The sequence below is a fragment of the Branchiostoma belcheri genome, unplaced genomic scaffold (genome assembly GCF_001625305.1).
Source record: "Branchiostoma belcheri isolate BF01 breed outbred unplaced genomic scaffold, Haploidv18h27 scaffold24, whole genome shotgun sequence".
NCBI lineage: Eukaryota > Metazoa > Chordata > Leptocardii > Amphioxiformes > Branchiostomatidae > Branchiostoma > Branchiostoma belcheri.
The window spans coordinates 937,285-963,766 of record NW_017803843.1 but is presented as its reverse complement, the minus strand read 5'-3'; the positions used below and the strand labels follow the sequence as shown (position 1 = coordinate 963,766).

Genomic DNA, 26,482 nt, shown 5'->3' with positions numbered 1-26,482 from the left:
CTTAGAACTTAACGATACCGAAAAACATCATGCCATACACATAAAGATAAACATCAAGCTTAGAACATGAAATGACGAGATACTTCGAGCCATGAATGAAAACAAAAGATAGATAACAGAACAATTTCTTGCTTATAAAGCCAAAGTAAAGTCAACTAAATATTAACAAAGCCACCAAGGTAAGTTGGTATAGATTTGTGGTCATACATTCATCCGCTCCATTCATTACCATCAGTTAAATCCACACCAAAACAAAATGTTATAACAAAAGTAAATTATAAGGATTGGACCAGTTCAAAATTCAGAAAATCATATCATAATCACAACTTACTTCCACATCATCATAAGAATTCGTCAAATCTAGCTATAGAAACTGATACTAACATAACATAACAAAAATAAATCAAAGCTTGGGTCCAAGCTAGAACTTATAACATGATTAGTAGTCTATCGTAAATGAATCAAAGTAAAGTAACAGTAAATTAACTTAAAATTGGTCCAATACAAACTGAAAATAACACAACATAATGCAAAATCGTTATAACATATTTACGTATGCCGAACTTACGAGGAAGTGATTTCTTTTCGCCTGGCATGCACTTTAGGTACTCTTAATTAGCAGCTGTCAAAAAAAAAAAAAATTCTTCAGACCTAGTTGTAAAGTCAGCCACTTTAATGCAAATTTAAAGCCACAGGTGGTGCACATTCTCCATTCATTACAGAGTATCAGAAATATATACAAAAAGTTTGTCGTCAATAACACTGCCAGAGAATACAAAATGAAACATTTCAAAAAAGTAATCATACTTAGTATTCTCATAATATCCTGGTGCAGTTTGATAACCGTTTAAAGTTGGAATATCATATTCATAACAGACTCAAAGTCAAAGAAAATCTATCAGAGACCAATCACACATCTCTTTTTGACAGCACAATGTCAACTGCATCAATTCTTCTCTTTTCTTTTCCGTTGACAAGCAATACAGCGTAGGTATCCTTGGCAGGTACAAGGATAGATACCTTATTGTTGTTGTCTTTAGCAAGTTCAGCGTTTCTTTCATTTACAAGCTGCGATCGCGCCGTCTGTAGGGGTGGGGGGAGGTGTTCATAAACTGCCAGATAGCGTGGAGTACACGGCGTAGTTGCAGCTAAACGTGGAAAATGTTCAAAAAATGCGGGAGCTTGGCGCCTAACGTCAGTCTTTCGCCGCCATCTTGGATAACTCTTCCGGGTGTAGTTCTATCGACAACCGCTACGCGTCCTTGTGAATCCGTACATTCACTACCCACACAGACCTCCCAGTCTGTGAAAAGAGAGAAAGGAGGAGAGAAAGAATGAAGAGAAACCAAAGAATGAACGGAGAAAGGAAAGAATAGATATGCAGTGCTAATTTCGACTACCTCTGGGCATAAGACGCACTTCACATCAGTTGACTCCCTAGGACCATTCAAAATCGCCTCCTGGCGGACACCAGAGTAGCGACACGACGTACTGGCTGATCTTCCACAGATTTGTCAATGGCTGCTTACCTGTCATATTGAGCTCGGTATGATGCTAACTTTAATAGCGTGTACTAAATATACAAACTATGCACAACTGTGCACCAAGACAAAAAAATGCACCTTCGGAAAGCGAACATTACTTCGTATTTTGTTTTTGTCATTATACTTGTTACTTGAAGATTCTTTTAGAATCTGCCGGAAACGCACCTACCCGGTGTGTTTCCCACAATCTCAGTGGTCTGTGTGAATGCTGACAGATAAATGACATCGTGAGAACGGTGTGGATGATTTTCATCTACAAGGACACTGTTATCGAGAAATTACCACTAAAGTCTAGTGACTGTGTGTAAGTGCAATGTGAGTCTATACGATGTCCTTGGTCTATTGAATCCTGACGATCAAGCTTCGGAAAACAATGGCATAATGACGCGGAATATAGATCAGCGACTGAAAAAAAACTCCTCACTACCCCACAAAGTTGGAAATACTTTAACACACTTCAGAACATCATGGTTTCGCATAACTTTGCAGTCAAATATTGCTGTCAACATATATGCCAAGAAGATTAAATTGGCCGTTTCCCCCCTCTGCTTGCTTGAATGGTACGATCCGTAGTTTTAGCCAATCAGAGTCGTGGTAGGGTATTTTTGGCGTGACGTCACGACTCAGCGCGAGGACGGGAGAGTCCGGAGTTCGAGTCCCTGGACAGGACCTGTGCCTGCAGAGAACTCTAACTTTACACAACTCTACCAGCGTCCAGCTGCCAAACAAGCCCTCATTTTTGCAGGAGACGGGTTCGCGAGGACAACTTGTCGTCACTTGTTGAATATTTGGCTCCCCGGGCTGGCAGCAGTCTCGGTTCGGGAGCGTCGCGGGTGAAAAGCTCGCGGGGAGATCAGGCCCATGTTGGGCCGCGGTGAGCAGGACGTCCAAGCAAGCAGGAGACCACGCTCCGTCGTCTACAGCAGGCAGGACGCCAACATTCAAGTGTTTTCCTGAGGATGTGTTATCGTACTAACTCCTTACCTTCCCCTGGATTGATGGTTACCTGAGTTAGCTCGTCAAAGAAGTATCCAAAAGGACGGTAGGCGCGCTGCGAGGGAAAATCCACGCGGAAAGTTTATGGCATAAACAAGAGAAGTTGCTCCCTCCAGCAGGCGTTGTCGTGTCGCGGTCTCGGGGCGTCCATGGCTGCTGCGGGAGGCTTGGTGTTGTTCCTGGCGGTGGTGTGGCTGCCCGGCCGGCCAGCCGAGCCCCTCTGCCCGGCAGACACATGCTCGTGTAGTACCTCGTTCCGCACGGTGAACGGGAGTAGGCAGGCGGACGGCAGGAAGGTCGATTGTTCCCGGCGAGGTCTGGACGGGCCTGACCAGCTCAACCATTCACAGATACCCAGGGACATGACACTCTTGTGAGTATTTATGTTATGGCCCTACCTACAGGAAGTACATTTAGAAACAAAGCTAGAATAATTACCGCACCCAATCATATGATTCCAGTACAATTTTCTTGTCGGTTATTATGCCCGATTCTTTGGACAATAGTTTCGATCGAGGTTGCGTGCCAAATGTATTGTCTGTCCCAGAAAGAGAGTTGAAAGAGACATCAGCCAAACAGACCTACTTTTGCAGACTATCAACACTAAATTACTGTCTGTCCGCAATTGTTCAAAGATTAGGTCCTTCATCTTATAGTCTGCTTACTGTCATTTTTTGCAGAGGTTTCTCACCTTTAAACAAACATCAGCTAGCTGTGAAATTTTGAACAGAGCTGTGACAATTGCATGGTTTTAAAATTTGTTTGTGGTTATAAACTCATTGACCCCATTTTGTATAAATCCTCACCTGTATATATCAAATACAGAATATTTTCTGCCTTCTTTTATGGTTGCAACCAAAGTTGTGATTACAGAAAGCATTAAAGTTCTAGGTCTTATACATTATATGTAGACTCATTTAGATTCTTCGACAAACTGATTAAAATCTGTTGCATTATAGGATACAAATTTTGCAGCTAAGGAATAGCAGGTTTAATTCTGACATTAGATAGACTTTCGATAAATCCACCTGGTACAAATGGTTGATTTAAATTACTGCACACGAATTCATGTCTTGTGTGGAAGTGAGTTGATAAAAAGAAATCCAGGATGATGTCCCAAAATAGAAATGGTCCAGTAATTTGCAGATAGCCATCTTTGCTCCTGGGCAAGACATCTACCCCTTAGATGTTTTGTTTGTCTTGCGTTGAATATGCAACATGCTACAGATAGCAGCTCCTTCCCAAGTGCTGTAGCTGTGCGTTATGAGTTCTGCAGTCATATCTAGAGAAAACAATGCATGAATACCACGCTATAAGACCGAGGGATAAGACAAAAATGTGAGTGTGTAGCTCGCCTTTGGGTGTGTGAATGACAGGGATGAAGGTGTCTTTAGGATGTAATAACATAGCCAGGCCCTGGAGGCAAAGACGTAAGCAGTCAATCCTGAAAAAAAAGGAAAAGCTGGAAGGAAATCAATTGCTGGGACACCTACCCAGAAGATAAATGATACCAGCATCCGTGGCTGTCACACCAGTTTTCTGGAGTAACAAATGACTACTGACACTCCCTCTGCCTAGGACAGAAAGCCATGAACCAATCAAGTTTCTTCTGCGTTGATACTTGTTACTAGCTGTAGGAACAGCTAATGCTTTTTTTTATTTTGGGTAGTGCCAGCCTGTCCCTTCAAAACGGTATGTCATGGCTGATGCATGGCTCATTCTTTTGCCTTGTTTTGAAACCTCCCCAAAAAGGACAACAAGCTCAGGTAGTACAGTGAGGTAAGATGTTTGCATTATGTAGCGAGGCCTTTCAGGAGCTTGCTTGTCTAGCAGCGTCAGTGTCCACAGTGTTGTGTGGCTAAAACCGGTGTATGCCATGCACCAGTACCATACAGCTATTGCCTGGGGCCACCCCCAGCAGTGCTGAAAGACCAGGCAGTAGACCATGACCTGGGTTCACTGTACTTAGTTACAGAAAAAGGTCTTGGTTTTCCAAAACATGATATCAACTGTCCTGATCAGTCTGAATTCTTCAGATTTTGTTCTGTGCAAGAAAGCTAAAGTGTGCACTATCTATACGATATTGTCACAAAAATCTTATATACGTATATTAGCTTGTAGTAATAAAAATGTTTTGGTAGAGTTACATTTATTTAGTACTGTACAAAAGCCCCTTAGAGCAAGTTGTATTCATGTACAAATTTCTGTTAAATGTGCAGATGAATTTGAAGTTTGCTGATGAATGTATGCTCAAGAATGTTAGCTGGGCAGGAAATTATCAAGGAAGTCTTGCAGGGGAAGTTGGGCATGCCAATCCCTAGTCCAGTTTCCGGCCACCACTTCTGTACCAATTGGCTTGTATTGAACGTCTACAAGTACAAGACAGACAACACAGGGAGAGAGAACATTACAAAAATCCCCTGGCAAAAGCTCCAGATGGTCCCCAGTGACCCAAGCTATGCAGTGGGCAAGGACTGTAAATACAGCCAACTTGCAAGGTCATGCATTCAGCTCTGTGGTTAGAAACTGGTAACATTTAAAGCAGGGCCAAGATCTGAAGCTCTGGGAGTTTTACAAAAGGTCATTCCAGAGGTGGCAACAGACATTGAACAACAGAAAAAATTCCAAGACCTCTTCTATATCCGTATGTTTGCCCCCATGGTGGTTATTTTAATGAGTTGTACTGGTTCCTGTCCCTCTAATATATCAGTTTGTTTAGTCTGCCCTGTCCTGGCTTGCTTTTCCTGCAATACTTTATCTTTTTATGATGTTTTAGAATCTAAAGGAGATACTTGGTTTTTTTATATATGACTCTAAACTTGTTGACTCCCAACTACAATTTTGTAAAGGATAATTTGCTGAGACATAAAAATGATAGATTTGTTCAACAACAACTTTGCACAGTTCTATAGTTTTACTTTTATGTATGCTATTTACAATTCAGTATTTTGTATGGATACAAATTTTGGCAGAGGGCCAGTTATCAATATTTCTACAGTACTATTGGTGTCAATTCAGGTTAAAAAGCCTAATGTGGAGCGAAGCATTTCAAGAGAAGAATCCTGGCAGACACGGCCAAAGGGTTGACATCTTGATTACTGTAGCACCATACCACAAGTAAAATAAACGGTTCAGATGCACACGTTCATATTTCCTTCCCCAGAGTCATGCCCTACTGATACTGTACCCTTGGCACATGACCTTACACCCCCATTGGGCACTAATTGGGTCTATCCCCAGTTCCATGTTTTTGCTTGCCCCACTACCCAGTGTCCTGTACCTCCTCTGTATGTTACACTAATGATGCTGATGGGTTTGATGGGAAGTCTGGGATGGCTGGTGGGGAAGCATTGTGATTATTTGCATAGTCCCCATTCCAGCCAGCAAGACAAGTAAACAGCACAGGGGAATTTTTAGCATCACTGTATCTAGGCCTTTTAGCTCCCTACAAGAACACTGTTTATCACTGAAGTTGAGATAGTTGCACAGTGTACATTGTATATCTGTCATTATCCAGGTATATTATGATGGTCAGTTGATGTTACGTTCATACTGTACCTCAGGATATTGGCATAGTTCTACCCTGGACGGTGGCATACCACATTCTAGATTTTTTTTACCTTAAATTCTTATATCATCAATGTGACTAATGACTGATAATGCAGTTGCCTTTTACCTACATTACAGTTTGAGTTTGGGTCAGTGTTATCCACTTAAAGCCCGGGCTGCCGATCCCAGGGATCGGCGTTAATGACTTTTTAATTAATTCAGGGTGAACGGCCCGGCCAGGCTGCCAGGGCGGCTAGCCTGGCAGACCAGTGGCCGTCCCCGGCTGCGAGGGGATTACTGAAGCCCTGTGTAATTAATCAGGCGTGAAACGACCGGCTGATGTAAACAGTGCTGGGGACAGGGGCCTAGGAAACGACTTTGTGGCCAAAACTGGCCATACATGTACTTATAGTCAAATAAGAAAAAAAAAAGAAATTTATCTACAAATAACGTTACATCAAAATTGAAGATTTTGTAGGGCCACATGTGCCAGATGCCCCAAATCGCTACGTAGCAGGGGGCCTGCCTTGTTTGTAAAGATCGAAGCTCAACTGCCAGATTGGAGAACAACACTCGACCATTCCTTTGTCAAAGGGAATATATGTAACCGACGAGAAAAATATCAAACAATTTTTAGTGATTGTCAAAGGGAATATATTCAATCGACGAGAAAAATATCAAACAATTTTTAGTGCCCGGCTTACATGGTGTAACAGACATGTTATCATAAAATAAGTACGACGAGGGAAAGTCGCTATCAGTTCTCATATTTTATTCCAACGAAAATAAAGGAAAGAAAACAGTTTACTGCCAGGAATACCTAAGTGTACTTTGAAACGTCAGGCGCTGACAGAGCCCCCGTCGCAAGATGCCGCGATGCGCGCATTTATCCGACCGCCATTTTGCCGTCAGCTGTGGAGAAGAATGACGACCACAAACAAACGCATCGATACCGTATTCGTGTACTTCTTCTTGCGATAGTATCACGAGGAAAATGTCAACTTTATTTTTTACTAAAATCCATTTATTCACAATATACATTTGTATATTCACCCTTATAGAGCCACCATTTCCGATGTTAGCAAAAAGTTTGGTGGAATTATGAACCTCCCCATTCTTTGTCGGTGGGGTCACGGCGGGGTCATGTTGTTGTTTTTCCATGGCTGGGTTTGGTGGGTGAAAGGAAGATTTCTCCGGCCGAAAACAAAAGTTTTGCCCCCGCAACAGCCCAGATAATGACACGTTTGCGGTGGGTTTAGTCTACATCTTTTATTTAGGTCTGTTAGAATCTCGATCTCCGAAATCGACAGAATGGCAAGATTGACTTATTTCACGTAATGCGGACGGAGCTTCCACGAAGAAGAAGGACGCCATTTTTCCTTTCTTTTTCACCATAACATAAGGCCATGTAGTGTTCAGCCATGCATCCATACAATGGTCATGCGTAATTTGCCCAATTTTTTTGGTTATATTTTGGGTGTAATACTTATATTCAATTGATTTACATTTCGATAATGATATCGGGGTCATTCATGGTCTGAAGTTCAAAACGAAAGAGTTTCAAGAGCAATGAAAGTACGTGTTCAGCATGGGGAAATGTGTTTCTTCGAAGGTAAGTATAATAACCTTCAGGCCAATTTCGGTTCACGATTTGTCGTCGAAGTAAGTTGACAATTATTAGACAGTATAAGTAGACATTGGCGGGAAATTGCCATGTACATTTACTACTAAAATCCATTTACTCAAAACATATTATTCACCGGGTGGAGGGAGATTTCCGCCGAAACAAGAGTTTTGCCCCCGCAACAGCCCATATAATGAGACGTTCGCGGTGGGTCGAGTCTACATTTTTCATTTAGATCTGTTAGAATCTCCGAAGAAGAAGGACGCCAAGTTGCAGGATTGAATTATCCAAACTGCTAGATGTGAGGACGTACAACTTACAAGTGGGACGCCATTTTTCCTTTCATTCAATTTTTTTAGAATGTGACCTGGTCGTCATTCGATCACACGGCCTACATACGTCCTAGTTTTGAACTAGTTTTGATTATTCATGATTTGTCCTGTTCATCTAGTCATGAAAGTCATAATCTAGATTTTTTTTCTTTCATTTGGCTTGGGTTTCATTCCTAATGTTTGAATTGTAATCGCTTCAAATCGATATCCATCAAAATTCAAATACTTTCAAGCGCGGTGTTCAGCTTGAAAGTGTTTTTCAGGGACAAAGATGTTTACTTGCAGGTAAGTTTTTTTTAGCGGTGAGATAAGTTGGCAATTTCTTAGGTATTGCAAATATTTTATTTATGTCATGCCAAGGCATTTCTCGACAGATAAGTAACAATAACATTTTTTTTTCGCCAGCTGCATGTCCGACCACCCTTGCAGTGCACATACAAGACATCGTTTTTGTTTGCAGACTTGTCTCATACACCAGGGAAGGGAACTGAATTGAGCAATGAAGACATATTACACTAAAGCATCTGAAATATAAACACTGATCAATAAAATACTTCGAACATGTTCGATAATTTTCAACGGAGTTTGAAACAAAAAATACATAGAGTTACATATATCACAAGGCACCAATGCATAAACCAAAAATTGAACAAACACAAATTCACATGCCAGAAGATGGGGCAGAACAAGACAACTGAATTTGTTATCCCGCCCATTACGAGATAACCAAACGGCCACGTGCACGACCACGACCTCGATGCCCCTGCCCGCGACGTCCACGTCCTGGGCGTCCACGTGGCTCCTCCAGGGTCGCGTCATTTCCGGGGGCATCCTCCACTGCCTCACCGCCGACGGCTCCGTCCTCCACAGGCGCGTGCACGTCCACCGGAAGATTCAAACGGCCACGTGCACGACCACGACCTCGACGCCCCTGCCCGCGACGTCCACGTCCTGGGCGTCCACGTGGCTGCTCCAGAGGCGCGTCATTGCCGGGGGCATCCTCCACTGGCTCACCTCTGACGGCCCCGTCCTCCCCAGGCGCGTCTTCAGCGCCAGGGCCATCCACTGGCTCACCGCCGACAGCCCCGTCCTCCACAGGCGCGTCTTCAGCGGGGGCACCCGCCTCAGCCCCGTCTTCCTCGGGCACCTGGAAGCCGTGATTCCATGCTTTTTCCATGAACTGTGCCCACACCTCTGCCAGGAAGCCGTAGCTTTTAGCAACCAGCTGCTTCTTCCCCTGCTGTTTTCGAGGATTCCTGGCATCTTCTATCGTCCACACTGAGGTGTGGGCCCTGTCCACGTGCTCATTCTATGGGAATAAGAGAGAGACTTATGTTATAGTTTTATAGTGAAATCCTGAACTCAGTAACGTTATGGAGTTGACTGTGATGAAATTTTGGCAGTATGCTTTGCATTCTGAAGCACTGTCCTAAGAAACAGAGAACACTCAAAGCCTTAGTCTGCGGGAGTGGATGTAAGCTAACCAGGGTGATACACATTCTATATCATTACTTTTGCAGTAAGTCAAACTCACCCAATCGAGGATGGCCAGATTCACCCGCAACAGGTAGTTTGTCCTGCCAAAGGTGATGCGCTTGTCGTGATACACTAGCATCGCGTTGTTGAAGGACTCCACATAGTGCGTGTCTTTGGCCTGTTAGGGAAGAATGAAAAAGAAGTGTCATTGAAGGGGCATCAAAAGTAAGAAACAAAGAACTTACTGATATGCAAATGAACTTTCGTCTATTCAAACCACCACCGACCATTCTACGTAAATTACACAGAATCATACTAAAGAAGCTACATTGTAATATACCTTCCAGAATATTATTAGAGTATGTCTTTGTGAGCGTTTTTAAAACAAATTGTAAATTGACTGCAATTCAGTGATATTTTCACTGCGATAGCTCAATAAAGATATCTTGAATCTAGGGCAATGTAGGGCATAGCTTACATGGACATAGTTTTCTGCCTTTTTGTACACCACAGTCTTCCTCAGGAACTCCCTGAGCTTCTCCTCTGCCTTCGGGTTTGCGATAGGCTTCCTCCAGGGCACGTAGTCGTCTCCCTCGACCCGGCACCTGGAGGTGTGGTGGCAGCTGGAGTGGTCACCCTGAAAATATATGACGGAACATTTCGCTACATGAAAGTGTTGTGCATGGCTGTACTGAACACACTCACGCACGCACGCACTTCAAGAGGTTTACGACTGAACTACTCAGACATACATACACAGACGCGCGCACACACACACACACACACACACACACACACACACACACACACACACACACACACATATATATATATATGCACCTTGGGAGAGAGTGAGTTATATCAGGTCTAAATGTACACCATTGCATGGACACGTTATGCATTAGGGGAACAAAGTTTTTTCAGAAGGATTGTACATTGTGTCAGTGAGTACACGTACCTTGTAATGGTTGATGATGTTGTCGATGAAACCTCTGAGTCTCTCCGCATCACCGCCACAATTCTTCATCGCCCAGTAAATATGGGTCTTCACGGCAGCAGCTGAAAGGGATCGACAGAATAATCAAGGCCTCTTTCAACATATCGAAAACAACCAAACCTACATGGGAATAGCAAATAACTAACAACCAGAAATGTGGAGAAGCTAGACTACCTTTGTCAGCCAGGTCAAGAAACCAGGTGGTCCCCTCCCGTCTCTGTGCCCCAGACGTAATGGTCTTCATGTTCTTGGCGATGCTCTTGGTAGCTGAAAGAAGGCGTGTGATCATTCTGTAAGTAAAGCTGTGATTATGATAACCGTTCTGATTGATTATCTGTACATTGTTTCGTGTTACCTTGTGATTTCTAACCAACACTCCGTGTAGGAAAACGTGGCCTAATTATTTGCACAGGAAACTAGGTAGTCACACTTTTTTGTTGGTCAACAAAATGGCACAGCTGGACACAGAGGTGAATGCCTTCAGGGGCTATTAGTCGCATGTATCACTTCCTAAAATTCAGTATGTACTGCTGGTATATGGATCTATCTTTGGGTTAGTGACGAATTGTTATAATGCTGGCAGTGTGTAAAAAAAATTACAAATGTCCCTTACCGTGCCAGGTGTCATTACCGTTCACGGTAGGGTGTCCGGCGGCAGCCCTGTCCTCCACTATCTTGTTCACACTGGCGTTGTTGTCGTGAGCATGGACAACAATTTCCAGCCCTGGAGGGAATAAATAAAAAAAACATATAGGTATCACCAGAGTATAGATACAAAAAACTTCAAAGACGTGTGCCGCAGCATTTATTTTTTTTAGAACAACCCACCTTTGCCATCTGCCCACCGGTAAAACCGCTCAACTCCCTCCTTCTCGTGGCTCTGGGCATACCGAATATCCTCTTTTGATACAGTCTCCACACGCAGTGCCTTATGGGACCTGTAAGTATAAAGAAAGTTTTTGTAGAGATGAAAATCAGAAATCACCTATCACGGTTTACACCTGTGAACAATGGTCACTAATATTTTCCCATGAAGGTTATGGCACAACGCGTACCGGTTTACATACCTGTCACCCAAGAACACCACGTCCGAGAACTGCGCGTTCTTACGCCAGCAATGGCGAGCGTCACTCACAATGGAGATCCCCCTGTACTCGTCCCCGTCCGTCTCAGACTGCAGAGCGATCTCCTGTTGAAAATATTTGGATGTAGATACATTGAATCACAGTGAACTTTCGGTTGGTACCGTTACAACCTGTTTTACATTTATGGGTTGATTGCTTACATGAACATTTAGGGTCATGTGGGGAATGACGAATAAACGATAGCCATGTAAGTAAATACATTCTGTTACCTCCTGTAACGCCAGTGCGCAGGACTCCTGTGCCAACTTAGCCACCACCTCACTGTACATTGGCTCAACTGAAAGAATTCAATAAAGAATAATGTAATGTTTGATGCGAAGATAACTGATACTGATTGTATGATCACTTATTCTAAACATGTCTACAATTTTGCGTTTCGTGTGTTACGGGCCGATCACAGTCATACTGTGTATTTTAAATTTCTATTCGAGTCTATTTCTGCATTGTACATCTGCAAATGCGCTGTGTTCAACCCATGTAATCACTGTAAAATGGAAGGGTAAGTATACGTTCTGAGGCCAACCAAGCGGAGCCCAAGCGGAAACGCAGGAGTTTTGTACTGAGCAGGTAAAAATCTACAGGTAGGTCTTGGTAATGGGCAGTACACATGCATTCATATTATAGTTGATATGGTCCACATTTAGTAATGAAGCTTACAGTGATTTCTCAGGTTGCTGTCCTCGATGGCCCCGATTCCCGCTGCGGTACAGATCTTCTGGTACTGGATTGGGCGAATCCCGGAGGAGAAGAACCCGTGTGCCATCCTGAAACAGAAGTTGTTAGCAAATAGATGAACGGAAGTCATTCCTCTCGCCAAAAGAGGTAGCAGATAACTGGCTTTGTAATGGGATCATATTTCGGGTAGTTTGCGGAAACCAAACGTACGAGGAAAAACAAATCAAATCGTTCAAAAATGTAAATGAGTATAATTCATGTATATGCATTTTATCATATTTCGTTCAACGAAACCAACCGCTGCCGGACAGGCCCATAGCCTCTTCTGAGATATGAGCCCTATTTTATATCCAGCTACATCAATTGACTGGTGAATTTGGTAAAACTTACACAGAATAAGTTGTAATCGTCCAGGCTAGCTAATGGCCGCTTTTGTATCACATCGTTCACAGAATGTGTCGCTATCCGTCATGGATCATTAGACAGTTTATGGCTTCTATTGTAGGTGGGATTTCCTTGTTGGGTAACACGTGAACGATAAGAGATTTACAGACTACCCCGCAGTTGTCTTTTGTATACTAAACGACATGGCTTGCAAACGACCTAAATCCAAATGATCTTGTACTATTTTTGTTCATTGCTGAAGGTTATTTTGTAAAGCAAAAATAATAATAACAGCAAATACTGTCAGTCGCTTTATCTGATTACGTGAAGGTAGCTTGCTCCCGTCTCTCACTTTGTATCGACTTTTCAAGACTATAACCAAGAAATCATACAACAAGATTTGAACCATACCTGTAGTTTACAAGAAACCTCTTGAAGAAGTGAGGTGATGAGTCCCACATAACTTTGTGGTTACTTCCACACTCCAGGACGACTTTCGCCGCGTGGCCAAGCATCATGGGGGGGTCTTTCATGGCCAGTGCCCCCGGGCACTTGATGGCGTGGTCGTGCACTCTGGACGCGAGGCAGGAAATGGCGGTCGGGGTAGTGAAGAAGATGGGCTCGTCCATGGTGTTCGGGCTGGCCGCGGAGTACCCGTTCCTCTGCTTCCAGGGAGAGCCGGCTGGACCCAGTTCTCCACAGTCCGCAAGCAGGCGAGCAGCGTCGGCGTTCTCCCGGGCCTCCAGCCAGAAGGACAGTGCCGTGAAAATGCCCTCCCGGAAGGACACCTTCTTTCCACCCTCCTCGCCCATCTTGCCACAGACGTCCTTCAGCTTGAAGCGGAAGTCCGCTATCTCCTCCGCCGAGCCAAGGATGGTCATGTTGTAGGGCTTATCTGCCCTGCCCTCCGACACAGCATCCCTCCTCTTCTTGTTTCTGGCGCGTACGGCGTCCGGCGTCTCCGACGGCCAGCTCTTACGCTTCTCAGCCCTATTGGCCAGGGTACTAGCTGCACGAAGCATACTTTGACACGGAAATAAAAGCTAAAGTAGCGAAATAAGGACGAGCGAAAATATACGATGTATGCACGAGGCGAAATGGCGGGAGAAAAGAAGGCAATAAATCAAAGGGGTCAGGTCACATCCTTGACAGGTCCTGTCTATATTTTTTTTGTATTTTCTTTTATATTCCACAAGGGTCTTGTAAGAAAAAGTGTGTACAGGAATAACGAACGAAGGTGGAGTGGAGGAAAATCAGCTTCACCTCCTTATTTCCTTATCATCTAGTGTATGTATCTTGACCTTCATATGGGTCACTGAAACCACAACAAATCACTTGAGAAGCATTATTCCTGTTTCAACTCATATACTCATCTTTTATTAGACAATGTCAACATTAAACGTAGCAAACACAACCTTTGCGCATACCACGCGTTTCTCGAAAAAATCATGTATTTATTCTATATTGCGTCTGCATGTTTTTTTTATTCTCTATTTTTCTGTTTGACACGTTCTGTCTCTGTTTGGCACGTTTCTGTGAGGTCCAAAGAGTTCCCGCGTTTTTCCTGATTGAGTCCATATGTGTGTGTGCGCATTTCAGATTATTTCCTCTCAATTATCTAAAGCATGGTTTTGGAAACATCAGACCCATCTACCTTCGCCTAACTGATATAAGAAATCAAACCCTATGATTTTTTTTCAGCCATAAGTAGTACTGTACGGATGGTACTTTTACAAGATTCCTCTTCAGTTGAAATACTTTTGGACACAGCCGGTCACCAGCGCTAATCATTTCCGTTATGGGTCACGACAACTTACGAAAGCAAACAGAAGACAAGTGATCGCATCCAAACTTAGTGCGCAAAAATTTCTAATGAAAGGAGACGAATGAGCAGCTGAAATTGATAATTAATCAGTCCATATTATAATACATTTAATCTATATAAAGCATGGACCTCTGTTTGGTCCGTTTGTCCACTTAGTTGGGACTCCACCTCAAATTTTGCGACACGTTTCTGTGTGACCCGTAAAAGTTCCCGCGCATTTTGCTACCAAACCTACGTGCCACTTTTATAAGCTCTCTGTCGATTTTCAACTCTCTCTCGCTCAAATCATGGATGGAGACGACGCGACAAGAGACATTTGTCTCCGTCTAACGAACGACCAGGTTGAGATGTTGAAGGGGTTTTTCACCTTCAACGGATGGGACTGGATCGAGATCGAACTTCCACCAGACTTCGACGGCCAGCCCTGGGGTGATCTCCCTGACTCAGATGGGTATGTCAGCAGTGATGACGAGTCACCACCACCAAGCAGCGCTTCCGACTCCCAGCCATCAACCTCCGACACCAGCTCCGTCCCCACGACTTCACGTCGCCAGCAGGCTCAGCCACCCTCAACCTCCAACAGCCGGGCTCAGGATCCAGACCAGCAGGCTTCAACTTCAAGTTCAACACCGTCAACCCCCGCGGCCGCCCCCCCAGCTCCACTCCGTCTGCCTCCATCCATCCCCAGCAACCCCACAGAATGTCCGTCGTGTTTCCTGACGCCGTGTGTCATGACGACCCACGTCAGAAGAGCGGGTATGGCGCGAAGTCTGCTGAAGAAAATGCCACCCCACCCCCTCAACTCGTCTAACCGGAGGGAAAAGTACAAGAAACTGTGGACCGCCATCAACGCCGCCGGTGGGTGGAAAGACGAGCGGTATCAGGCCATACGGGTAGAGAGAATGCGGGACGCCGGGAACTATCAATACAAACGCGACGTGATGCCAAAGTGTGTGTTGGACACAGTGCGCCACTACTATCCAAACCCAAGAGGCGTGCCGTACATGGGACACAAGTGGAGCTAAGAAAGTAAGATAATTTGTGAAGACAGGACTCGAGGACAAACGCATGGACACGGACAACGAGATTGGATTGTATCATATAAAACTGACACAGAACGGGCGTTGTTCTTTACCATTGCCTGCAAACATTTATAACTAGTCCACTTTGGCCAGGCATTACTTGCCTTTTCTGTAAATATTATAGACGTCGCGGACTGTTGACTGATGTTGAAAGTGTGCCAAACCTGTAACTCCGGACGATTGGATGTAAGGTTCGTGTAAACAAAACAGTATCTTTGCTCTCTCTTTCCCTCTCCTTGTTTTATATGTATATGTACATATATATTGTATATTATTACTGATGTGAGTGGTGGTGACTAACGTACTTTGTATCAAAATATAACTCTGTTAGAACTCAGACTCAAACAGTTCGGATATACGCACGTGTTATTTCGACGCCATCATTTTGAAAAAGTAAACACGAGCACAAGTCTCTGATTTCCTTGTATTTTTCTTCTCTGTTCATTGCAAGACCTGGTCTAGCCCAGGCCTGGCCTGTGAAAATCCTGGCCAGAACTGGCAGAAGCGACCGGGAGCAGGCTGCGAAACATGATACAGCCGTGGCTCACCCGGCCGGCTCGCTCGCGCTGGCAGAATGTTTACAATCACAGCGGGGCTACTTCAGCCAGAGTAGCGATCTCTGGCAGCGCCTGCAAGTAATTAGGATTTTTAAATTTCGCCGGTAAGAGTGTTGTAATGTACAGAAAACACATATTATAAGTCACTGAGGGCATTACTGGCAATGACAGTGGCCAAAACGTGACGAGGGACACTTCAGACATCGATATACCAAAAACTGGGCCAAAGCATGCGCTCAGTAATAAGATATTGCCGATAAACCGGGAGCTACACGGAAGGCCGTACCTTCCAGTTTGAATCAACCGCACAGTTTTGCCTTCAACCAATCAGGATCGCCTGTATTTATAATCTCGCCCTCTCTTTAAACCTTCCACAGTACAAAGTCTGAAGATAACAGATTAAGGTAGCTTTCCCTTTAGAATTAAATGTAAGACTCAATATACAGTGTATTACACACACGTTGCATGGGGAAGTTAACTCATCTGTTTTGTTTGTCCTTCGTACAGGAACTTACAAGGGAACGACATTGCCGTCTTGAAGGAAGGCGTGTTTACCGAGATGCCCGTCTCCAATCTGAGGAACCTGTAAGTACCAACAACTCGTCCTTGGAAGGACGCGGAGAGTCCTTATTTATCCACTGCCCTGTCTTGTTACTTCCAGGCGAATGGCTATTGTTAGGCACCCAAAGGAAGCATTTTCCCAACACATGTTCCTATTCAGGGGCACAAAATCAGCAATGAGCTGCAGTCCATGAAGGACACAATGGAAGGGACGCCCTCTGACCCCGTTACTAATGGAGGAACAAATGGTCTGCCTGTTCCTGTCCCTTTACTGGCCAGAGCCTCTTTGATCTTCCTGTGGAAAGGATGGATTGTAGCTTGGTAAAGTGCTGCAGGATCTCCGAGTTGGGTAGTGCCAAGCAATGCAAATGTGGTGACTGGTTTTACAGTTTTAGCAAGAGAGCAGCCAGTGACAGGGTGTTACCAAGAAATGTTAGCAAACTAACACCCAAGTCTGTAATTTCTGTAAACGTATGGTGAGGAAGCTTGTAGCTTATGGAATACATGCTATGTTGTTCTACAGTCAAACCTGTCCGTCCAACCAACTGTTTAGGACAACCAACTGTTATCAACAACCACATTCAAACAGTCCCGTCCTATTTTACATTGTAAGGACCCCCTTCCAGGCAACCAACTGTACAACGCAACCAGCGGCCACTTTCTTGTGGTCCCTACGGGGCACGGACACCCTAGTCAACAACCACTTGATGGCATAAGGGCAAGCGATCTAGATCTTGGTGCGTCGGCACAACGCACATGTGGAGTTTGGAACGACACGACCAGAGTAATATTATGCTTCAATAAAAGAAACTGATAATTGTAAAAAAAATTCAAAGGGGTGTTAAGAAGTATTAATTATAGTTTTGCTAATATAATTTCGAAAACAAATCGAGATTAGATCATGCTGTGCACCGACCGACGAAAAATCTAGCGGGCCCTGTTCTCACGCCATCTGCACACACAAGTAACGTTACCGCGCTTGCGACAAGAATAACACATTGTAATTTGAGAAAGCATACGGTTAAAACATGGGAATATTGTGCATATCCACAAATATTTTTTATAGAAAACACAATCGCTGGGATATAAAATGTTATCCTGGGTTTTATTTAGCGGGCGTTTTGTTTCTTGTTTTGACGGCGAAAACCACGCTGATCTCGACACACTGCCGGTGCCTAGTTCCGGCGGATTGAAGACCCAAATCGCGTCAAACACACCATAAAATCACATGCACACCGACATTTTCCCCCAAATATTCTTTGAATTCGTTGTATGGTCGTGGAATTCCATGAAAAGCAGCGTTTTTTTTTGCTTAGAAGTGTTTTTTTGTCGTTTCTGTTTCTGGTTTCAAGATGGCGGCCGCGCTTGGGTCACCCCGCGGGTCATCGGAAGGTTCCATTTCTAAAGGGTTGCTGAATACTTTTACTCAATTTATTTTTGACACGTGCGGTCAGCGCACGCAAATCAAATATGAATTAACTACATTTTATACCTATCTAGAGTTATAAATGCTTACAAATGCCTTTATAAACTTAAAATTTCGTTATGTATTTTTTGCTGCATGTTCATTGTTCCCCTTCACAGTGGATTGGTTGTTGTTGTTTTCCAAGCCAGCGCCATCTTTGTTCTCCATTTTGTGATCGCGAACGAAGTTTTCCGTCAAATTTCTTAGCCCAAAATAACCTTTTAGGAATTTTTGAAGTCACATTAAGTTGACTGCTGTAATGTTGCGCCAGTATTGAGTAGTCTGCAAAAGTTTCCGACTCAGAACTTGTAATGGTGGCAAGAAAATATCAACGCGGCGTCGGTATGTCCTTGGCCAAAACAATGGAGGACTTCTTCAGCAGAAAGGGAAAAAGACTCAAAGGCAGAACGTTTCACTTTCTTATTTTCGTTGCAATATTTAGGGACTTGTAAAATTAAATTTCGAACCCAGTTTCGTAATAGAACAGTTGTATCAATTGATATTAAAAACATAATCGAACAGTACTTAGTAGTGACTAGAGATATCATAGCCAAGTACACATGATGTATAGTCATACTTCTTGCTGCTATTTTCCACTTTTTGCCTCAAATTCTACGATATGAAGTATAATTAGCATCAGTCACATGATTGTAAATTTAGAAGACTGAACTGAGAAATTGTGTAATAACTTTGACTTCAAAGTCATATGTGTGTGATCTCAATAAAATCTCACTATTAAATTGTACTCTGTATTTTCTTTTTTGCTTATTATTTGTAAGTAAGATGTGTAAATTAGCCTACCCTGCCAACACAAAGATACCAACCAGCACCCCCCCCCCCCCCAACTGGACCATCCAACCACTCCCAGTCAACAACCATTTTTCCTTGGTCCCTTGAGTGGTTGTTGGATACAGGTTTGACTGTACTAGGCCAGCCTATAGCAGAGCAGTTGAATTGTGGTGTGTTAACTTGGATCCACAGGTGCACAGGTGTGGAGAAGGCATTCTGATGTGCTATCACGTTCAAAGTTGTATTGAAAGTTGTCATGAAGATGTGATATTGTAAATGAGGTGTATGAAAAAAGACCGCCTGAAAATATGCTGTAAACAATATGAAAGCAATGTCTGGGATGCTGAAAAATTTCTAGTGAATAACAGACATTCTTGACATGCTTTCTGCTGTTGCAGACTTCTTTTCAAAGCAATTTTAGTCGGCATTTAGAATTGCACTTTGTAGATCAGAACTATGAATTATGATATTGTCCGGTTACTCCAGTACAAGATTCCAGTAAATGTCCTCAGTTTTAATAGCTTTACGTCAACTAGAATATAACTTTGGTGTGAGTTTCAGATCTACCTACTAGGTTGAGCATTTGTGTCGAGTAGAGTAGAGTAGATCTCTTTGGCTAGGTAGGAAGCTTCGAAGATCTCTTCCAGTTGGAGCCTGCTCTCTTCCCTTTACTGAATGTGAATGGAACTTTTGAGGGACATACTTGTCATTATAATCTTTGATGTGGGGGGTTTGGGGCCCTGGTGCCCAGTCAAGTGGTGATTACTGTCTGACTTGATAACAGTACACTACCTTTCACATGGTAGAGATCCCAAAGTGTCCATGACAGGGTCCCTTTAAATTCCAGCATCTGGCTTCAATATCTAACTGTGTCCAAGAGCAACATACAGGGCTGCTTGAGAACCATTGGAGTTGGTGATGCTGGATGATCTTGAGGGAAAACACATGTGTTCAAGGTCCAACCTCTTGGTAGTGGTTGTCCCCACTTCTGGTCTTGTGAAAATATACACATTTACCATCAACTCCTGAGGTTTGTGTACCAATGTGGAGTGAAGAGGCATTTCCAGTAGGGTTTACAGAAGGTGTATGTATAAAACAGCTGATAACTGTTACTGTATATCTTGTCGTTTCAGTCTGTTGAGATTGTTTATTGTTGTTTGAATTTTTGATATTTTTATATTTTAGCACTCTTAAATGGTCAAGTAGCAATTATAACAAATCCAGACTTACTTGCTTCTGAGCATTTTATTTATTTTTGAGTATTTCGAGCAATTTTGTTACCAGTAAATGTGAATGGGCATTTAACTATGGAGTACCCTGGCTCCTAGTGCATGTATGTAGTTTCCATTTCCGTGTCCACAGGAAGAGAAGAAACACAGAAAAGGTCAGGTCACCGTAATAACTTCTCAATCTGCTCCTGACATCTGACCTTTCAGCTGGTGCTGACAACGTTGTTACAGAGTTATTGGTCACGTTTTTCTACCAGTAGCAGCCTTCGCAATTCGTGTAGGGATTTACTTGGTAAACTATCGGTATAAATTTGTTTTTGGGTCTCAACAGCTTGTGCATTTTTCCATCCCTCTCAAATTTGTCATTGCTTTTGCACACAGTCTTTCATTCATAGTTGTTAACGTCTATTTTACTACAACCCCATAATTCTAATCCATCCACAGACGGTTAGACTAATGTGATGCATGTTGTATGTAGATTTTACGAGTCCACTTGATAGAGCAAATGTTTTCCACCTGATATTACAAGTCTAGAGTGCACTCAAGTGTTTGTACTTTAATACAGAACCAAGACAGTCGAATTAGGCTGGCAGATTTGCTTTGACATCTAGGAATTATTTTAAAGCTCTGTAGCTGCAAGTTAATTGTGTTTCTGATATCTGTCCAGAAAGTGTTTTGGGGGGCATATTCATACTTGGGGACATGGCAAGGTGGGCAAGAGTCAGGTACACTTGAAAAATGTGAAAACAGATACAGCTGGTTCAATCAAACAGCAGAACTACATTATTCTTTGCCGCATGACCAGATATTCAGCTGTTGGAAATTCAGTTTTACACCTGGACAGACCCTCCACCCCCTGCAGTAACATATGGGAACCCCCACCAGATGTGAGGTTATGATTCCACCACACTCCTCTGTAACACTAGAAGGAAAGGCTAGCCTTCTGCATGTGCATGCTCTTAGCATCAGCCATTCCTGCCATTCTGTGTCATGCAACCATAAAGTACTGAATGGTGCAGTTTTTAATAGACACACCAAATGAATCTCCTTGTTAGCGTCTGTGGTGTTCGGTATGTAGCTCGATAGCCTGTCATTATATCGGTGTCATATAAGGTTGGTCTAAACAGGGTGGACTTTTATGTATAAAGATACATGAAGAGGTCCTATGTGGGAATGGCCTTTACTGGTTGTGTGTGTAGTTGAGTTGACCTAGCTCTATCATTCACAAGTCTCTGAATTGGTTTGACTTGAGTTTAGATGTGATAGGTTTCTTTGTCTAGGTTTGTATCAGCTGCAAATCTGGTTTGACCCAATTTTCATGTACCCACAACCTGAATTCAGTCTCCAGAAAAGCTCCCTTTGAAAGTACTTGGTGCCTCTGTTGTTTCAACGAGCAGCATGGAGCCATCTCATTGTAAACATCAGTTGTTATCACAACAAATGGTACTCTTGAAATTTCTTTCCAGCATTCTAGAAACCCAGGATAATTTGGTTTCGTACACAGCACTATCCTGAGACCAGTTTAATTGCTTCATTAAGAAATCAAAGACATAGCCTCCAGCCAATGGGACCAAATATTAAAGATATGAATCTCTATGGCAACACGATAACAAGGCAGAATGTGAGAGAATTAGTTGATGGTCAGTACTTTGATGTGTATAAAGTTGATTTGGACCACGGAAATTGATACCAGATAGCTGTTGGCCCTTCTTATATAACTTGTATTCCAATGTAATATGTACCAGAGTGGAAGAGGGCAGGGTTCGGGATAGAATTTGATATGACTAGATTATGATGAAGACAGCAACTGAATGATACAGAGATGATGATAGACATTGTGAAGAACATATTGTAACTGTAAGGTCTACTCTATTTTTCTGCCTTATAATTGCCAAGTGACCTAGTATTTAATCCTTTGTAGTGCTACATCATGTTTTCATTACAGTCAACCACATTCTGGTCCTCCCACTAATGAGCATATGGTATGGTGGCAACCTGTTCTGCTCCCTTTAGCCTTACCTATACTTTTCCATACATGTAGCAATAACTCTTTGATGCCTATATATATGGCATGGATATGTAAAGCAGTTGGAGAATTTATAGAAAGGAAAAAAGAAAGATCGCCCTTGAAATAGAAGCATGCACACAACAAAGCATCAGTGTTTTTGAACATGAAATCTGAATAGAGGCTCAATAGCACTTGTGGTAACAACCTTTTCATAGCTGTATATTATGTGGTAGTGTGTCCAGACAGTATTAAATACAGGAGGGTTTCAGGTTACCTGACCTGGGTTTTTACCCCCCACAGACTTTTGGTTCATCCCTCCATTTGTCTGGAGGCAAGCCCAGGGGTCATCCAGGGTTACCCTCTAGGCTTTTGTTGTGATTTCTGAACTTTGGCTGGTTTTAATATTGGAGAAAGATGTGGATTTCCTGTCGGTGTTCTTCAAAGGGACATGTTTGGCTGAGTTAACCCTCCCCATGCCACCGGATTATCCAAGCTACAAGATTATCATTCTTACAACTCAGTAGGGAGAGAGGGTTAAATGAAAATTGATTTTTAATACTAGTAATTGCCTTTATCACTAGATTTAGGGCTATAGCGCAGGGGACTTTGCTATATATGACTTATGCCTGCAGTTGATCTAGAGATGGATGGACCTGACAGTTCAGATTCAAGGACAATATGACAAAGAATATGCATAAATAATATGGTTTAAAGCTTTGAATGCAAACCTGACAAATTTCTCTATATCAGCAGTGTCTACTCATATTGACAAAAGGAATATTTTACCACCAGGGAATTTGCATAATTCATAAGGAAATATAAAAATACGATTAATGACAAATTTGTATGATTTTTATGTCCATATTTTTTTCACCTGTATGACTCGGGTGTATTGCAGATATTCCAGTCTGCAGACATTACATATTGTCATAGTCAGAAAATACTTCCTTTGATCTATACATACATATGTACATTGTACACTGTCCTTTTATTTCCTCCCCAAAGTCATGTACAGGTATGTGTAGTATCATTTTACAGTTGGTCTTTTCTGTAACAAGAGGAACCAGGTTATTTGTCCAAAATGCCGGTCACCTCAGAAATATTTGAAGTGGGGTTTGCCGAGGGAAATGGACTGGAACACCCGTGTACACTGGGGGAAAGTCAGACCAAACTTGTTTTTCGAAAAAGGGGTTTGCATTACCACAATCGGTATTGAATGTTGAAAGTAAGATGTAGATGGTAAGGTGTGTTTCTTTTAGTTGAAAACTTTTAGGTAAACTATGCTTGGATACTGGAATTATGCATATTTCCTTAGTATAAAGAATTTAGGGTTTTGCAAACAAAAGAAAATACAATGGTCTCACTGTATCACCAAAGATATGTCCTCAACCCTAACAGCACTGCATGGCTTTGGGAACTATAAAGTAGCCCTGGGAAAACTTGTTAATACAATGTGCTGTACTTAGTTGGCTCTGGTAAAATGTTTCCTACCAGCACAGGTGGTACAGAGAGCCTTGGTAATGTGTGGTGATGACAGATCCTTTCAAACTGGGCGGGTTGACGAGAAGGGCACAGTTGGCACAGCGTATCTAAATAATAAACCACATCGAGCTCAAATGTGCTTGTAGACTGTACTTTTTGTAATCAAAGCTCTGTTGAGTGTCAATGGCACATGTGTGTGGTTGCATGTGTCTCAATTGTAAAGAGGCTTTCGTATGTAAGTATGTTGGCAAACTGCTATCTTTGATTCTCTATTTGCTAAATACCTGGATGCCATACCTTCTTCAAAAATGTGTTTAGCCTTTTTCTGGCCATGCACTGGCTTTTGTTTCACTTCAAGGCTCATTGTAGCCTTCTTCTCCACCTCTTTACGCCTTTTTAGCATCCTACTGAGGTACCTTTGACTCAGCTTGACTCTAGGAATTTACTGTAACATTGTGGAGGAGTCCTATCTGGCTTTTACGATAAGTATGTATAAGATGCCCGTAATCTAAACCACCAAGAATCGCTTAGTGCATTTCTTCACGCACATAGCTTCTTGTAGGAATGGGGAAATTTAGGCCAGCCATGAGACTTGTATTGAAGTTTTTACTCGCAATGACAGCTTGGAATGACAACCTTTGTCGAGAAAGGATTCCTGTGATACCAGCAATTTATTTTAAACAAACAACAAAAAGAGAAATTACCAGCTAAACACAACTTGGCTGAATATGCCCAACAGTAGTCCACAGGGAAAGAGCAGTCAGACAGATAGACATAAATAAACAGATATAAATAGCTTTAGGCCTATTGTTTGTGCACAAAAGGGGGGCAGCTATTTGTTGCCTGCTAGACTTTCCTGGTAGTATATCAACACCTAGCAAATGGCTTGTGAATGGGTGCCGATTATGCTCCCAATTAGCCACCTATTGTGTTACCTTATTCAACAACACATTAGATGATCTTTACACTGTGTCTATCAAAATCACCTTTACTGAAGGGGGAATCTGTTCAAGTTATAAAGAGGCTTATAGGCTCTGTGTGTGTATAAGGGTACCACTGTCATCTTTATCTTGTGTGGTATTGATTGGTATATCTTTTGTTTGTATATGTTAAAAAGTCAAGTTACTGTTGATAATGTTTGAAGTGGTAATTGAGATATATTTGGAATATCACAATAATTTTCTGCTTTTCTATTTCCTGATTGAAATGCATTATTCAAGCTAAACAATTAAAGTGTCTGCATATCAGTAGCTTCAGTGCACTCTTCGTAGAACTAGTGCTCTGACCTTTAATTAATTCAAAGTCTGAGCAGACAAAAAAAATTCAAGTGGACCACATTGCAGTCTCCTGTACAAGATCAAACCTGCTGTTGTTTCTATAGTTGTCTGCGAAAGTAGAGCTGTCCTAGCATCCAAGCCATGCAAAATTCATGCCCAGAGCCGACCAGCTCACCAGGGGAGCCAGTGTTATGTACAGTATTTAGGTTACATCCATGATATAGCTTGACAATCGAGATGCTGGTCTTATTTGTCATACTTCAGCTGGTACTGCCCAAATGCAGCCACATAGCTGCTAAAGTGAACGCGATTCTTGTTCTCTTTATTACTTACGACTGGAAGTCAGAAGGATGGCAATATATTGGGACAATTGCATTACTTTGTCTTATATGTAGTTTAACTGGTCATTAAGTCTTACATAAGCCAGATGGCAATAAAACTGCCATTTCCTTATAAAGCTATTCATGAGGAAATCTGGAATAGTATATTTTTACTCTCCCAGGAATGAGGGGCATAGATGTAATTATGGGGTGCTTAGTTTCAGTACCGTCAGGGCTATCATTTCATGTAAATCTTCACACATTACTGGTAGATATCATTACGTTGCCATAAAAATCTATTCTGCTAACAGATCACGCAAATAATCCAGTTTGTTTACGATAGATAAAAGAAGTCATTTGTCTTAAATCAACATTAAAAGAGGTACGAGCAGCTGTGATTTATACAGCAATAGCATCGCACATACATACAATCAATGGTTGATGGTTATAGTGTATGGGGTACACCGGTGCCAGGGGACCCTCTTTTTCCCTGATGTGGGCCAAACTAGATTAGTCATAATTGCCTGAGGGACTCTATAGTATGGAGAAATATGAATCATAAGCTGATAACTATTGTGTGGTGATGGCTGTGGGTATGAAGCTTTAATGAGGTGGCAGGCAGGGGGAGGATGGCAGGGGATATTGATTCCAGGAGAGGATGATTGTTGACCAGCAATCTGTCTGGTATTAAATTGCCCATGGAGATGTTGTAACCAGGGCAATAGGTTTTTACATGCTTGTTGAGACCTCACTCTTGGGTGATTATTTTTTGTAGGGTCAGCATCCCTTTCTACTAGAGGTTGGGACCAATGAGCAACCAAATAAGTCGCTCAACTAATTTGGTAAATAAAAACTGTTTTGTGTGTTTTTGTTAGCATTTACATCATACTTCTGCATCGTGCGTCATATTCCAATTATAAAATCAAGGGTCAAAACTCAATAATTCTGGTCCCTCACCAGTCAGTCAGTAATCATCTTCTGGTGGAAATTGGGCCTTACAGAGTATAGTACTGAAGGTAAAAATTCATGTTATGGCACCAGGTACATGTACAATACTTGGCATGACTATTAATGATAATCTTATGCATTTTTATTTTAATGAGTACATGTGTATTTAATTGTATGGATTGCGAGTGGGAGGGATCCTCAAAAGAAATGAAGTGGG

At 42.5% G+C, this 26,482-nt stretch overlaps 2 protein-coding genes across 3 annotated transcripts in view; one reads left to right on the top strand and one right to left on the bottom strand.

Annotated features, from left to right (window-relative positions):
• The first annotated feature begins 1,877 nt into the window (after positions 1-1,877).
• The window catches only part of LOC109471037 (adhesion G protein-coupled receptor A3-like), a 51,487-nt gene continuing 26,882 nt past the window's right edge, over positions 1,878-26,482 (top strand). The window contains exons 1-2 of the mRNA XM_019770213.1: positions 1,878-2,913; positions 16,694-16,771. Of these exons, the coding sequence (XP_019625772.1) occupies positions 2,690-2,913; positions 16,694-16,771 (302 nt within the window). The 5' untranslated portion in view covers positions 1,878-2,689. The remainder of the gene's footprint in view (positions 2,914-16,693; positions 16,772-26,482) is intronic.
• Positions 6,832-13,752, bottom strand: LOC109471038. 2 transcript variants are annotated; one of them, XM_019770215.1, is made up of 12 exons: positions 13,134-13,752; positions 12,321-12,427; positions 11,873-11,940; positions 11,586-11,707; positions 11,347-11,456; positions 11,132-11,242; positions 10,693-10,785; positions 10,480-10,580; positions 10,000-10,158; positions 9,580-9,699; positions 8,958-9,354; positions 6,832-8,798 (listed from the first exon to the last, which is right to left on the bottom strand). In XM_019770215.1, the coding sequence occupies exons 1-12, from the start codon at positions 13,742-13,744 to the stop codon at positions 8,761-8,763; spliced, it is 2,037 nt and encodes a 678-aa protein (XP_019625774.1). In that variant the 5' UTR covers positions 13,745-13,752; the 3' UTR covers positions 6,832-8,760. The 2 variants fall into 2 exon arrangements, with proteins under 2 accessions (XP_019625774.1, XP_019625773.1); XM_019770214.1 differs by having other exon boundaries at positions 6,833-9,354.